Source organism: Schistocerca nitens, chromosome 2 (assembly GCF_023898315.1).
Source record: "Schistocerca nitens isolate TAMUIC-IGC-003100 chromosome 2, iqSchNite1.1, whole genome shotgun sequence".
Lineage (NCBI taxonomy): Eukaryota > Metazoa > Arthropoda > Insecta > Orthoptera > Acrididae > Schistocerca > Schistocerca nitens.
This window is the reverse complement of record NC_064615.1, coordinates 195632157-195649095: the sequence shown is the minus strand read 5'-3', so window position 1 is coordinate 195649095 and position 16939 is coordinate 195632157. Positions and strand designations below refer to the sequence as shown.

The window sequence follows — 16939 nt, the reverse complement described above, 5'->3', positions numbered from 1 at the left end:
AGTATTCTAAGCCCCTGGATACTGGGATCGTTGTTGGTACGCGTGCCCTTACTACTTATTCGGGCTACCCCAACATATCTAGCGGGATCCTCCGTTCACCGACTAGGGGCAAGGTTGTCACCCCCCCCCCCCCCCAATCGGAATATAGTGGAGCACGAACTTGATTAATTAACTGCATATCGTGCACTGTGCGAACATATAAAGTAAACAAAATTCGTTAGGGTGACCTAACATGTCGCAGGTTCCCGCCAGGACACTCAGGTGTCCAGTACTCTGGATAAGAACTAAACCTCTCTCCAGTGTCTCATGCTGTGAGGGCACGCGACACTGTTGGTGGAGTGAGGAGAGAGGGCGTATCACACTTCTGATGGTGATCCATCCGTCGGATGGGGATGTTAAGCCCATATTACAGGCTCCGCCAAAAGTATACACCTCTGTAGCAGCAGCCCAAGCACACCCATTTGAAACTGAGGACGTTTGCGTCGTCCAATTACACAATACACACGGGATGTTCATAGCGCGAAAACTCGAACGAGAAGGTCAGATTTATGTAAAGTCGTTGTTCACCCATATTAAAAATGTCTGAATGGCAACGTTCGTACTTATACAGATAAAATTGCTCTACTCTGTAGTTATAACGGAAATGTGTTATTACTGTGTTTAATTATGGGATCAACTGCTCGTTTTATATCATGTCACGTGCTTGCAGAAGCATTCTCGTATGTTGATCTAAATTTACGTGTATACATCATTTTGCACGTGGAGGACGCAGTTATTTTTACACCTATTGCCCTGACAGTTGCCGCAATCTGCAGGAGGATAGCAGAACGACGACGTTCACGGAAAGCCAGATATAGTTGGGTTCGATCTTGCATGGTAAGAAGAGATGGACGTACACTGATCAGCCAGAACATTATGACCACCAGCCTAAACCCAATGCTGTAGAGAGTTGCCAACACATCTGCACACACTAGTTACCTAATTCCTGTAAATTCCAGGGTGGCAGCAGATAAGCTGTGACACCACGTTCAGTCACATCCCGGATGTGTTTGATCGAGTTCAGATGTAGCGAGTTGGGAGGCCAGTACATCAATTGGAACTCGCTACTGTGTTCCTCGAACCACTGCATCACATTTCTGGACTTGTGACATCATACATTATCTTGTTGAAAAATCCCTCTGCTGTCGGGAAACATGATCGTCATGAAGGGGTGTATGTGGTCTGCAGCAAGTGTAAGATACTCCTTGTCTGTCATGGTGCCTTGCACGAGCTGCAATGGACTCATGAATGCCCACGTGAATGTTACCCAGTGCATAATGGAGACGCCGCCAGTTTGTCTCCATCCCGCCGTATAGGTGTGAAGGAGCTCCAGAATGAGATTTTCACTCTCCAGCAGAGTATGCGCTGATATGAAACTTCCTGGCAGATTAAAAGTGTGTGCTTGACCGAGACTCGAACTCGGGACCTTTGCCTTTCGCGGGCAAGCGCTCTACCAACTGAGCTACGCAAGCACGACTCACGCCCCGTCCTCACAGCTTTACTTCTGCCAGTATCTCGTCTCCTACGTTCCAAACTTTTCAGAAGCTCTCCTGCGAACCCAGGAGAGCTTCTGTTAAGTTTGGAAGGTAGGAGACGACATACTGGCAGAAGTAAAGCTGTGAGGACGGGGCGTGAGTCGTGCTTGCGTAGCTCAGTTGGTAGAGCACTTGCCCGCGAAAGGCAAAGGTCCCGAGTTCGAGTCTCGGTCCGGCACACAGTTTTAATCTGCCAGGAAGTTGCACGCTGGTTGTTTCCTGGCAAGTGGCAAATCTGTTAAGACTTTGACTTTTAGCCATAGAATATCATACCCCGTCATTTCGAAAGTTTTTATGGATTTCTGTAGTAAAAGCTGCGAAAAGTTAGGGGACCAGTACTTAATACAAAATATATACATGTATCACTAAGAATCTTGTTCAATACAGTATTGGTTTGGTGTATGCCACATATGAATTGGAAGATTTTCTATTGTTCAATATAAATATTCACGGCATCTTCCTGGCCCCCTAAAATAAAGCAAAATATGCAGTTACATCAAAGGTGAACTTTCGGTAAGTAAGCCGTTATGTATACAACTCAAAAATCACACAAATAAAGTTATATGCATGTAAATTAAGAAATAAACGATTGCTGGCGTACCTTAGTATAACACAGGGGGAGACACATTTGGCTGGTCCCGGCGGAGGTTCGAGTCCTCCCTCGGGCATCGGTGTGTGTGTTTGTCCTTAGGATAATTCAGGTTAAGTAGTGTGTAAGTTTAGGGATTGATGACCTTAGCAGTTAAGTCCCATAAGATTTCACACACATTTGAACTTTTTTTTGGGAGACACATTTCCTCCATATGCTCCTGGATTAGTACGGTTAGGACTTGTTATGATCCATTCCATTTTTAGAACACGAAGCAATCATTTTAAGAATGCTTTTTGTAACAGCAATATACGAAAGTTTGATGGCAAACATTTTGAAATTGTTTAATTACGGCATTTATGAAAATTGACTCTCTGAAATTTGCGCAAAAACTCAAATACGAAAATCTGAAGTCAGCTAATGTCCACAGATGTCAACAATAAAAGTGAACAATGAACAATAAAAAGCAGAAAGTACAATCTGTATGTCCCCTTCTGCACATGCGCGTGTTAAGGCAGTCTAGTTCGTACGTGCGAATTTGTTGCGATTAAGAGCTGCTATTTCCGCGCACTGCCAATCGATTTATTAAACGGCTAACTGGGTTCATAGTTCATGGAGCGATGTTCCAGTTGCAGTTTTTCTAAGGGCTTCCAGGGGCAATAAAATTTTGATTCTCAGTATTTCATTTAATTATTGACCGAATTTAAATATTTAAAACGCTAGCATAATGTGTTCATTAAGAGGTATAATCTTATGTTAAAAGTCGAACACAACAAGACAAATATTACAGTTAGAAACTGTGTGTATGTCTTCGGGCAGTGTAAGTAACGGTGCGCTAATTAGCCAGACCATACACTGAGAGCCGGCCGCAGTGGCCGAACGGTTCTAGGCGCTTCAGTCCGAACCCGCGCGACTGCTACGGTCGCAGGTTCGAATCCTGCCTCGGCCATGGATATGTGTGATGTCCTTAGGTTAGCTAGGTTGAAGTAGTTCTAAGTTCTAGGGGAGTGATGACCTCAGATATTAATTCCCATAGTGCTCAGAGCCATTTGAACCATTTTATACACTGAGCTGACAAAATTCATGGAATACCGATATGCACATACATAGATGGCGGTACTATCGCGTACTTAAAGTATAAAAGGGCTGTGCATTGGCGGAGTTGTCGTACGTATTCATATGTTTCACGTGAGAAGATTTCCGACTTAATTATGGCCACACGACGAGAATTAATGAACTGTGATCGCGGAATGGTAGTTGGAGCCAGATGCAAGGGACGTTACATTTCGGAAATTTGTTGTTGTTGTTGTGGTCTTCAGTCCTGAGACTGGTTTGATGCAGCTCTCCATGCTACTCTATCCTGTGCAAGCTTCTTCATCTCCCAGTACCTACTACAGCCTACATTCTTCTGAATCTGTTTAGTGTATTCATCTCTTGGTCTACCTCTACGATTTTTACCCTCCACGCTGCCCTCCAATACTAAATTGGTGATCCCTTGATGTCTCAGAACATGTCCTACCAACCGATCCCTTCTTCTAGTCAAGTTGTGCCACAAACTTCCCTTCTCCCCAATCCTATTCAATACCTCCTCATTAGTTACGTGATCTACCCACCTTATCTTCAGCATTCTTCTGTAGCACCACATTTCGAAAGCTTCTATTCTCTTCTTGTCCAAACTGGTTATCGTCCATGTTTCACTTCCATACATGGCTACACTCCATACAAATACTTTCAGAAACGACTTCCTCACACTTAAATCTATACTCGATGTTAACAAATTTCTCTTCTTCAGAAACGATTTCCTTGCCATTGCCAGTCTACATTTTATATCCTCTCTACTTCGACCATCATCAGTTATTTTACTCCCTAAATAGCAAAACTCCTTTACTACCTTAAGTGTCTCATTTCCTAATCTAATCCCCTCAGCATCACCCGATTTAATTTGACTACATTCCATTATCCTCGTTTTGCTTTTGTTGATGTTCATCTTATATCCTCCTTTCAAGACACTGTCCATTCCGTTCAACTGCTCGTCCAAGTCCTTTGCTCTCTCTGACAGAATTACAATGGCATCGGCGAACCTCAAAGTTTTTACTTCTTCTCCATGAATTTTAATACCTACTCCGAATTTTTCCTTTGTTTCCTTTACTGCTTGCTCAATTGTTAGGGAATTCAATATTCCGAGATCCACAGTGTTAAGAGTTTGCCGAGAACATCAAGTCTCAGGCAGCACCTCTCACCACGGACAACGCAGTGGCCGACGGCCTTCTCTTAACGACCGAGAGCAGCGGCGTCTGCGCAGAGTTGTCAGTGCTAACAGACAAGCAGCACTGCGTGAAATAACGGCAGAATCGATGTGGGACATACGACGAATGTACTCGTTAGGACAGTCGGGCGAAATATGGCGTTAAGAAGTCATGGCAGCAGCATCTCTCCCGGTCTCGCGACCGTATCGGTTGGATCCTAGACGACTGGAAAACTGTGACCTAGTCGTATAAGTCCCGATGTCAGTTGGTAAGAGCTGATGACAGGGTTCGAGTGTCGCGTAGATCCTACAGAACCATGGACGGAAGATGTCAACAAGGCACTGTGCGAGCTGGTGATAGCTCCAGAATTGTGTAGGCTGTGTTTACATGTAACGGACAAGATTTTCTGGTTCATCTGAATCTATCATTGGCTGGAAACGGTTGTGTTTGGCTACCTGGAGACCATTTACAAGGGGAGGCCGCCAATTGTGAAATTCAGGTTCGATTCATACTGCGCATAATAAAAGCTCATGGCCAGAGGTGTAATGTGGCAAAGCACCAAGATGCACTTCTCAGCCGTTGTCGAGAAAATCGACAGTTAAAAGAAAACGTTGCGGTGAAATAGTCTCTACGATTAATAATTTTCTACAGCGTCGTGGCGCAGCGGTAAGCGCTCGAGTTCGTAATCCGAAGGTCGCCGGATCGAATCTCGCGCCATGCAACGTTTTTTTATTATTAGTTTTTTGTAATTCATATATATATATATATATATATATATATATATATATAATTCCCGGCAATCAGTTGCAACAATTATGCATATAATAAGTTGTTGAAAGTCGTTTGTCGTGGAAAAACTGGCGACTTCGAACATCATTATGTTTTCCGCAAACAAAGTTTATTTCACGAATGTTATTAATTGTCTTCATAATGTTAACCACGTATAGTTAACGGAAGACGTAGAAACGATATTCGTAACGAATACGTATAGCGTAAGTCAAACGTTTGAATTAGAATAGAAACCCCACGAGCACAAATTTGCTGTGGCAGGTATGAAATATAAACTCCGTTACTCGCTCGTTACACTTGAAGGACAGATGTTGAATGGGCCGAAACGAGCCGCCGCATAATAGCGTAGTTGCCTGCTAACTTCGAAAGAAGGTAGATGCGGTCCCTAGCGCAACTTATAACATCGTCGAAAATCAGTGCGGACGTGAGAGCTTTGGTACACCCTGTTAAACAAACGGAAAAATGGAGGCGGTACAATTGGAGAGCGATCCGCTTTCACCAACATGCAGAAGCAATTCATTAATAGTTTATATATATATATATATATATATATATATATATATATATATATATATATATGAACTACAAAAAACTAATAATAAAAAAAATGTTGCATGGTGCGAGATTCGATCCGGCGACCTTCGGATTACGAACTCGAGCGCTTAACGCTGCGCCACGACGCTGTAGAAAATTATTAATCGTAGAGACTATTTCACCGCAACGTTTTGTTTTAACTGTCGATTTTCTCGACAATGGCTGAGAAGTGCATCTTGGTGCTTTGCCACATTACACCTCTGGCCATGAGCTTTCATTATGCGCAGTATGAATCGAATCTGAATTTCACAATTGGCGGCCTCCCCTTGTTAGAGTCATTCACGGACTTCATGTTCCCAAATAACGATGGAATTTTTATTGGTGACAATACGCCATGTCACCCGGCCACAGTCGTTCGCGATTAGTTTGAAGAACGATCGTGTTCATGCCGTTTCTTGCTTGACAGCTTCTCTTTATGGAACTGTCGCCTCGTTTCTTATCGATTTACTGGCGTCACTAAGTTTCTGGCTTGTCTGGCCGTGAGTCGCAGCAGCAGGGCGTACCGAAAAGAGCACCGTCGTATTATCATTGAAGCGACCGCTAGTATTTCCGGCTCGTCGTGTGTTTGGTGTTCAGCTGGGACGGAGTGCCAGAGAGCTCCGGACAGCCGGTACTCTCCGACCGCTGGTGTGACATATGCACTGTCCGAGGGAAGGAGACTTGAGCGAGGACGACCGTTGGTTGGTCGTTCGGTCGGTCGTCTCATCGGGCGACTTGTATTTGGTCTTTTGACCGTTTTTGCGTCTCATCAGTTGGTCATATTGCCGGACGTGCGTCGGTTCCTTCCTTGTGTAGAGATGTCTGGTGGCCAATGGGCAAGTGTTTCCTCTGCAAGGTTGGGTCCGAGCCAGTGCGCCCGGCTCGCCGTGTCTCCGAGTTCCGAACGGACATCAGGTTGAGTCGGGATGGAGCTGCAGTAAGCTCCGGATAGCCATGACTCGCCCGACCGTTGCCAACACACGTAACTTGAGTGGGGACGACCCTGGTTGATGTTTCGGTTGGTAGTCTCATCAGACGACGTGTATTTGGTCGCCGACCGCTTATGGAAACTCTGTGTGTGTCGACTTGTGGTTTTTCCTTGTTGTTCCACAGTGATTGGTTTTAGGATTGTCGCAGTTCTTGGTGCAAGTGTTTACGTGGAACTGTGTGTAGCTTCTGTGATTTGCAGTGAGCAGTTATCAATGTTGTCTGCGTAGTGTAGGAAGTCATTCGGTTGGGACAGAGCAGCGAGTGTGTGTTTCCTCGCCGTGTTGATACTGTCCGGCATGGCGAGTAGTTCGACAGCTTTCGTGTTAGTTTATATTTTTGCGTGGTTATTGTGTCTTGTCTGTATTTAAATGCCAATTTTGAAGACGTAGTGCTGCTGGTATCTTTGTCGTCGCTGATGTTTTCCATTGTCGCGCCATTGGTTGGGCGGAAGGGGATTGATTAGCTTGTTGAGCGGTCCTTCAGCTGTTCCTGGGTCGGGTTGCCATCCGATTATTTAGTATTACGCTTGGCTGCTTGTCTCACAGCCGCCCGGGAGACCGAGCGGTTTTAGGTAGTTCAGTCTGGAACCGCACGATAGCCACGGTCGCAAATTCGAATCGTGCCTCGGGCATGGACGTGTGTGATGTCCTTAAGTTAGTTAGGTTTAAGTAGTTCTAAGTTCTAGGGGACTGATAACCTGAGATGTTAAGTCCCATAGTGCTCAGAGCCATTTGAACCAGCCTGTCTCACCTAAACTTATGTCAGTGCTACCTCTTCAGGCTGACTCTTGGAACACTTCTGAGCACCACTGTTCTGTTTTTTTTTTTTTTTTTTTTTTTTTAGATTGTGATTTTCTTTTATCTCGAGTGCCTTCAGCCACCTATTAATTTAGTTTGTTTTAATTGTAAAATAAGGCCTTTGCCGACTTAAATTAATGCTTCAAGATTCAATTGTTTAAAACTTATTTTTAAAAAGGAGATTTTGCTCTATTTCAAATGTTTGTTATTCGGGCCTTAAGCCTTGAGTTGTTCAGTATGTGGCCTTCAGTCGAGTATTTACGTAAAATTTTGTTGAAGTAAGGCCTTCAGCCGCGTGTATTCCTTAAAGCAATTGTAATAACTTGTGTTCAGCTTTCAGCCTTATTGTTTTGAATTCTTTTAAAGGCATGTATGATTAAGTGTTTTGAGGAAAACAAAGTCTGTGTGTTTTGTGCAACTGACAATAATTGATATTTTGGCCCCTTTCGGCAACCATAACTTGATCCGCTCTGTCCTGCGAAACCAGATTTCAAACATTGTGGTCAGTTTGAGCGTATTATTTGCCCACTGTCGTCGCAAGGCACGGTTCCCATCGTACATTTATGGGACATAATCAAGAGATCAGTTCATGCACAAAACCCTGCACCGGCAACACTTTAGCAGTTATGGACAGGTATGGAGGCAGCATGCTTCAGTGTTTCTTCAGGGGAGTTCCAACAACATGTTGAGTCTATGTCACATCGAGCTGCTGCTTTAAGCCGGACAAGAGGAGACCCAACACGATATTAGGAGGTATCTCAAAACTTTTGTCACCTCAGTGTATATTCATCCAATATTTAAGTACGAGAGCACTCAGCGCCTCCCACAAACTTTACACGTCATTTCAAACATTTCCTCGCTGACAGACTGCCATCCCAACACCGCCCCCCCACACATTTACATTTACATTTATACTCCGCAAGCCACCCAACGGTGTGTGGCTGAGGGCACTTTACGTGCCACTGTCATTACCTCCCTTTCCTGTTCCAGTCGCGTATGGTTTGCGGGAAGAACGACTGTCTGAAAGCCTCCGTGCGCGCTCTAATCTCTCTAATTTTACATTCGTGATCTCCTCGGGAGGTATAAGTAGGGGGAAGCAATATATTCGATACCTCATCCAGAAACGCACCCTCTCGAAACCTGGCGAGCAAGCTACACCGCGATGCAGAGCGCCTCTCTTGCAGAGTCTGCCACTTGAGTGTATTAAACATCTCCGTAACGCTATCACGGTTACCAAATAACCCCGTGACGAAACGCGCCGCTCTTCTTTGGATCTTCTCTATCTCCTCCGTCAACCCGATCTGGTACGGATCCCACACTGATGAGCAATACTCAAGTATAGGTCGAACGAGTGTTTTGTAAGCCACCTCCTTTGTTGATGGACTACATTTTCTAAGCACTCTCCCAATGAATATCAACCTGGTACCCGCCTTACCAACAATTAATTTTATATGATCATTCCACTTCAAATCGTTCCGCACGCATACTCCCAGATATTTTACAGAAGTAACTGCTACCAGTGTTTATTCCGATATCATATAATCATACAATAAAGGATCCTTCTTTCTGTGTATTCGCAATACGTTACATTTGTCTATGTTAAGGGACAGTTGCCACACCCCCGAAAACGACAGGAAAAACGTTTATCGCTTATTATATTTTCACTGCAGTAAAACTCCAGCATCAAGCATGACGTTGTAATTTTTTACTTCCTCACTACTAATTCTATTCGCAACACATTTTACAGACAGTATTGACATATACACTGAAGCGCCAAAGAAACTGGTATAAGAATGCGTATTCAAATACAGAGATATGCAAACAGGCAGAATACTGCACTGCGGTCGGCAACATCTACATCTACATCTACATACATACTCCGCAATCCACCATACGGTGCGTGGCGGAGGGTACCTCGTACCACAACTAGCATCTTCTCTCCCTCTTCTACTCCCAAATAGAACGAGGGAAAAATGACTGCCTATATGCCTCTGTACTAGTCCTAATCTCTCTTATCTTTGGGGTCTTTCCGCGAAATGTTAGTTGGTGGCAGTAAAATTGTACCGCAGTCAGCCTCAAATGCTGGTTCTCTAAGTTTCCTCAGTAGCGATTCACGAAAAGAACGCCTCCTTTCCTCTAGAGACTCTCACCCGAGTTCCTGAAGCATTTCCGTAACACTCTCGTGATGATCAAACCTACCAGTAACAAATCTAGCAGCCTGCCTCTGAATTTCTTCTATGTCCTCCCTCAATCCGACCTGATAGTTATCCCAAACGCTCGAGCAGTACTCAAGAATACGTCGTATTAGTGTTTTATAAGCGGTCTCCTTTACAGATGAACCACATCTTCCCAAAATTCTACCAATGAACCGAAGACGACTATCCGCCTTCCCCACAACTGCCATTACATGCTTGACCCACTTCATATCGCTCTGCAATGTTACGCCCAAATATTTAATCGACGTGACTGTGTCAAGCACTACACTTCTAATGGAGTATTCAAACATTACAGGATTCTTTTTCCTATTCATCTGCATTAATTTACATTTATCTATATTTAGAGTTAGCTGCCATTCTTTACACCAATCACAAATCCTGTCCAAGTCATCTTGTTTCCTCCTACAGTCACTCAACGACGACACCTTCCCGTACACCACAGCATTATCAGCAAACAGCCGCACATTGCTATCCACCCTATCCAAAACATCATTTATGTATATAGAAAACAACAGCGGACCTACCACACTTCCCTGGGGCACTCCAGATGATACCCTCACCTCCGATGAACACTCACCATCGAGGACAACCTATATAAGACAACAAGCGTCTGGCACCTTCTTAGATCGCTTACTCCTGCTACAAAGGCAGGTCATCAAGATTTAAGTGAGTTTGTACGTGGTGCTATAGTGGGCGCACGAGCGATGAGACATAGCATCTCCGAGGCAGCGATGAAGTGGGGACTTTCCCGTACGACCATTTCACGAGTGTACCGTCAATATCAGGAATCATCTAAAACATCAAATCTCCGACATCGCTGCGGTCGGTAACAGATCCTGCAAGAACGGGACCAACGACGACTGAAGAGAATCGTTCAACGTGACAGAAGTGCAACTCTTCCGCAAATTGCTGCGGATGTCAATGCTGGTTCATCAACAAGTGCCAGCGTGCGAATCATTCTACAAAACATCATCGATGTCGGCTTACATAGCCGGAGGCCCACTCGCGTACCCTTGATGACTGCACGACACAAAGCTTTACGCATCACCTGGGCTCCTCAACACCGACACTGGACTGTTGATGACTCGAAACATGTTGCCTGGTCGGACAGGTCTCGTTTCAAATTGTATCGAGCGGATGGGCGTGTACGGGTATGGAGACAACCTCATGAATCCATGGACCCAGCATGTCAGCAGGGGACTGTTCAAGCTGGTGGAGACTGTTATGACGTGGGGTTCGTGCAGTAATTGTGATACCGGACGCCTTATACGTCTAGACACGACTCTGACAGGTGACAAGTATTTAAGTGTCCTGTCTAATCACCTGTACCCATTAACGTCCATTGTATATTCCGACGGACTTGGGACATTGCGACACCCCACAAGTCCAGAATTGCTACAGTGGCTCCAGGAACACTCTTCTGAGTATAAACACTTCCGCTGACCACCACACTCCCCAGACACGAACATTACTGAGCGTATCTGGAATGCCTTGCAACGTGCTGTTCAAGAGAGATCTCCACCCCCTCGTGCTCTTCTGGATTTACGGATAGCCCTGAAGGACTTACGGTGCCAGTTCCCTCCAGCACTACTTCAGACATTAGTGAAGTCCATGCCACGTCGTGTTGCGGCACTTCTGCGTGCTCGCGGTGGCCCTATACGATATTAGGCAGGTGTACTAGCTTCTGTGGTTGTAAAACTGCTGCAAAATTAAATCACCGTAAGGCACGTAACTCGGGAGGTATGACGTTTTATACATAGACGTTGCATCCTTTAAAAAATCTGGAGGGGAGTTCAACGGTAAGTCTGTTAAGGGGCTCCGGAAAGGCTCAAAATCATGAAAAGTTCAAATTTTACTTTTTTGCGTTTTCTGAATCTGCTGACTATTACCTTTTAATAGATATATAATTTATTCAATTCCGAAGACTACAACTATTTTTAAATTTTTTTTGAAATGTGTTCTACGTGGGCGTGACCCACTGTGGCGCTGTTAAACTGCTGTCAAATGGTGTTATTATTAACGTCCGTGTTCATCAGGTACATTTTAGTGATGTGAGATAAAGTATGTGTTGTGGCTAACCTTGTTTTCAGAGACTTAGCAGCACCTGAACTGTTGAAAAAGTGTATTCACGGAAAAACTCAAAACCCCAATGGAAGTGTAAATAGTGTTATATGGTCGAGAATCCCCAAGACTGTATTTGTTGGAATAGAAACACTTCACTTTGGCGTGTATGATGCTGTTGCGACTTTCAATGATGGCAACATTGTAAGGTGCAAGGTATTTAGAAATATGGGAATGAAGATAGGTTCTAACATGGTACGAGCGATGCTTGCTTTAGACAAGGAACGCCTTCGGGCTGCAGACAGGGCTGTAAAGAGTCTAGAAATACAAGCAAGAGTAAACAGGAGGAGGAACAAGAGGAAGCTGGAGGAGGAGTTTGCAGAGGATGAAGATAATCCATCCTATGGACCTGGAATGCACTAAAAAGTTAATCCAATCTTTGTCGCTCGATTCCCAAAACTTTTATTTTCTCATACTAATTACATGTTTTGTAAGGATCTTCCAAACATATTTGTTTCAAACTTTCAGTAAATGTTACACAGTACATTCTGCATAATTTAACGCAGCCTTTTTCCAAAAAACTGTATATTTTTGAATATATAAATAAAAAATTGCAAAAAAAATGTTGTCAATTTTCATTACAATTGAAAAAAAAATCATCTTTAATAACTGAACTAAAATTTTGTAAAATCCCTGTGTTAAGTTGTAGCCATATTCCAATAAATAATCTGTAAAAAGTTCAACTTCCTACCTCAAATACTTTGTGAGGAAAGATGTAATTTATAAGCGTTATTTTAACATTGCAAGTATAGGGCGTTCCGGAGCCCCTTAATTTGCTTAGCCCAGATGGCAGTCGCCTATACTTGCTTAGTTCTGGGCGGATCGGGGTGTGATATCTGCTTTAAACTCGGCGATCCCCTTGGTGGTGTTGGAGAGGAGTAGGCTATGCGCAGTCGCTATGTGCATGCACCATGTTTCACCCTCTCCCTTCTCTGGTCTCTCTAACATGAAAATGACACTATACTATACACTCGCCCATTACAGTGACCTGCAGTCAACAGACACACTTAAGACACAACTCCCACACACCATGAAGAAGGAGGCTGAGGCCAACCACCATTGCCATACGACCATTCCTTTTGTATTCAGTGAAATAGGAAGTGAACCCCAGTGTTGAAATATCCGATGGTTTAACGTGGGATGGAATAACTTATGTCCTCGTGTGTCCTGTAGCTGACAGCCAGGGTCATGGACAAGCCGGAGCTGTACAGCCGCTGCGCCGCCCCCACCTTCGCGGCCGTCAACATACGTCAGCTGGAGGAACTGTGGCCCACGCTGACGTGGCCGGACCAGCCTCTGCCCGTGCTGGAGGTGGGCTGCGGGCCTGGAGACATCACAGCCAAGGTACGTCCTGGGACGGGGTGCAGGCAGAGGTGACAACATTTTATGGAGTATCGATACATCGATCGACATATCGAAGTATTAACGCGTCGATTAAAATGCTTACGTTTGCAGCCTGAGGAGCGTTATTATTTAAGTTTGTATAGGTGAGTAATGTTAATTTACACATTTTTGTAAGAAACGTTATAAATCAAAGAAAAATTGTCGATATTAACAAGACAAATAAATTCGCTGAATAAGTTTGTGATTAACACGAAATTTTACGAATAAATCAGTCTAAATCGCTTAATGTATCACTTCTATTAAGATCTTTTGGCTGCGGGCAGCATTAGATCAAAAATTGGGACTCGTAAAAGAAAGTTCACTCTTCGTTGCATTGAAGGACAGGTTTTGTTACAACTGACACTGAACTTCGTTCTGCGAGCGGTAAATTTCTATATGATGATTAATGTAGCCGAAACGTCGTAATAAATGAAAATATATCTAATACTTAAGACGGTTTTTGTCGCACAATTTATGGATACTAATGGCGCTAAGGGTACATTAATGCAGTTTTTCTAAATTGAAAATATTATTTGGAAATCGCCGACATAAATATTATTTTTAAGCTTTATTTAGTATCGTAGATCAATGTTGGCTCAAGAGGATGTTGACAATTTAAATATTAAAAAACTGTCAAGTACAATTTCTCTTTAAAAAAATTGAATATGTATCAAAAATCGTGCAACACTCGCTTTTAAAACTAACAAAAGGCTTTTATTTTTTGCTGTAAAACATCTATTCTTCTCTGTTATCAGAATTATACCATCTTTAGCATAATACCATTATTTGCACTAACGAGTGTAATTGACTTACTTCTTTTTTTTTTTGAGGAATTCTGATAAAAGAAACAGCTTTGACAAGTGATTGTCATACATTTCATTTATTTTTCAGTGACAATTTTGCTGGTTTTTGAGAATAACCACTCAGCTGTGACTGGAGTCACAACTATACTCAGTTTCCGTCTTGCTAAAATGTAGAGTGTAGGTTTTCCCATATCAGTGATTGCTGCTACAAGTGTCGACAACTAGAGATGTATTTCTGCTGAGTCAAGGTTTACAGCACAATAAATTTTCTTAGTTGTGTTCCGAGAGAGCAATGTATGATGTGACCATATATCTGAAGAACCTGTCTCCTTTTTTGTTTAAAAATAAAGTCTCTTCTCATATCGCTCTAGCGGCCAGTAATTTAGCCTGAGTGAATACTCAACGAAGATGCAGTACTTTACTTTATGAACTGACAGCTGACAATTCTGGTGAACCACGCCACAGCCGAACTGAACATATGAAGACATATGATGGGCTCCAGATATACAATGAAGAGCCAAAGAAACAGGTACACCTGCCTATTTTCGTGTAGAGCCCGCGCCGCAACACAACATGGCATGGACTCGACTAATGCCTGAGGTAGTGCTGAAGGGAATTGACACCATTAATCCAGCAGAACTGTCAATAAATCCGTAAGAGTACGAGGAGGTGGAGATCTCTTCTGAACATCATGTTGCAAGGCTTCCCAGATATGCTAAATAATGTTGATGTCTGGGGAGCTTGGTGGCCAGCGGAAGTGTTTAAACTCAGAACTGTTCCTGGAGTCACTCTGTAGCAATTCTGGACGTGTGGAGCGTCGCATTGTCCTGCTGGAATAGTCCAAGTCCGTCAGAATGCACAATGGACATGAATGGATGTAGGTGATCAAAATGGCTCTGAGCACTATGGGACTCAACTGCTGTGGTCATTAGTCCCCTAGAACTTAGAACTACTTAAACCTAACTAACCTAAGGACATCACACACATCCATGCCCGAGGCAGGATTCGAACCTGCGACCGTAGCAGTCGCACGGTTCCGGACTGCGCGCCTAGAACTGCGAGACCACCGCGGCCGGCGTGTAGGTGATCAGACAGGATGCTTACATACGTGTCACCTGCTGTCAGAGTCGTATCTACACGTATCAGGGTTCCCATATCACTCCAACTGCACACTCCCCACATCATTATAGAGCCTCCACCAGCTTTAACAGTCCCCATCCCTTGCTAACACGCAGGGTCCACACTTTCATGAGGTTGACTCGCCACCCGTACACGTCCATCCGCTCGATACGAGATTCGTCCGACCAGGGAACATGTTTCCAGTCAGTAATAGTCCAATGTAGGTGTTGACGGGCCCAGGGGAGGCATAAAGCTTTGTGTCGTGCAGTCATCAAGGCTACATGAGTGGACCTTCCGCTCCGAAAGCCCATATCGATGATGTTTCGTTGAATGGTTTGCACGCTGACACTTTTTGATGGGCCAGCATTGAAATCTGCAGCAATTTGCGGAAGAGTTGCGCTTCTGTCACGTAGAACTATTCTCTTCAATCATTGTTGGTTCCGTTCTTGCAGAATCTTTTTCCGGCCGCAGCGATGTCCGATATTCGATATGTTACCGGAATCCTGATATTGACGGTACACTCGTGAAATGGTCGTATGGGAAAATCCCCTCTTCATCGCTACCTCTGAGATGCTGTGTCTCATTGCTCGTGGGCCGACTTTAACACCACGTTGAAACTCACTTAAATCTTGATAACCTGCCATTGCAGCATTAGTAACCGATCTAACAACTGCACCAGATACTTGTTGTCTTATATAGGTGTTGCCGACCGCAGTACCGTATTCTGCCTGTTCACATATCTCTGTTTTTGAGTACGCAACCCTGTACCAGTTTCTTTGGTGATTAAGTGTATATCGGGATTCAGCTGTGTTTTTCAACGCTTCTGTTGAGTGTGAGAGACAAATAAGTGTGACGTGTGTGAAATGCACAGACTTCTAATAAACCCAGCTGTATAATTAAAAAATTATTTTGAACTGAGCTATCATATGACAGTTTAAATGACTTCAAAAAGAAAGTTACGCATGTCGTCTCACGGCTAAGACCAGTGCGCAACACGAGTGGCGCATTGTCAGATGAGAGTACCAGTACGTGTTACAGGTCTCCTGCAACTACAGTTTTGCTCAGGTACGGATAATAGGGGCATCACAGTGTGGGAGTAAGTAGCGCGGCAACTGGAAACCGAGTTCAACGTTTAAGTACGCGGGACAGTACGATTCTTCTGGGCAAACCGTCTAAATTGCGAGCAGGTTGAGCGTGGCGATTCCGGAAGCGTGTAGACCAATTGCTGTGTTGCATCCAGCCGTGGTGAAATGGTGCCATCCATTTGACTGAGGCGGCATAGACGTGGGTGATGCCGACTGGGAGGAAGTTCATCGACCACAGACAACAATGCAGGGAACCGAGAAACTCATTCGCAGCAGTCGCAGACATTCCGAGATGACGACATTGATACAGCGCTACTCCTTGACCAAGGAGCGCATTTTTATTGTCGAGGAACTGAACGACCCGTGTTACTTCCCGACCGTTATTTGCGGAGACTTGGTGACTATGTTGGAAAAAAGTGACATACATCTGTGTCGCTTCAAATTGTACTGCAGCATTCAATAAAAGTTACTTGGCCTGCCCTGATAATGTGTAGCTTACTTTTTGATGTCCTATCGTAATATTCTTGTTTTGTTAAGTTTATTGTTTGCGAAGGCAAACCTACGTTTCTAACATTTGTAGACTTAGAGAAAGCTTTTGACAACGTTAACTGGAATACTCTCTTTCAAATTCTGAAGGTGACAGGGGTAAAATAC

General features: G+C 43.9%; 1 protein-coding gene and 1 non-coding gene across 2 annotated transcripts in view; one reads left to right on the top strand and one right to left on the bottom strand.

Annotated features, from left to right (window-relative positions):
- Positions 1 to 1436: 1436 nt before the first annotated feature.
- Trnas-cga (transfer RNA serine (anticodon CGA)) lies at positions 1437 to 1513 on the bottom strand. The gene has a single exon. It is a non-coding gene; the product is annotated as a tRNA-Ser (tRNA).
- An 11570-nt stretch (positions 1514 to 13083) lies between these two features.
- The window catches only part of LOC126234917 (juvenile hormone acid O-methyltransferase-like), a 127639-nt gene continuing 123783 nt past the window's right edge, over positions 13084 to 16939 (top strand). The window contains exon 1 of the mRNA XM_049943657.1: positions 13084 to 13239. Within this exon, the coding sequence (XP_049799614.1) occupies positions 13084 to 13239 (156 nt within the window). The remainder of the gene's footprint in view (positions 13240 to 16939) is intronic.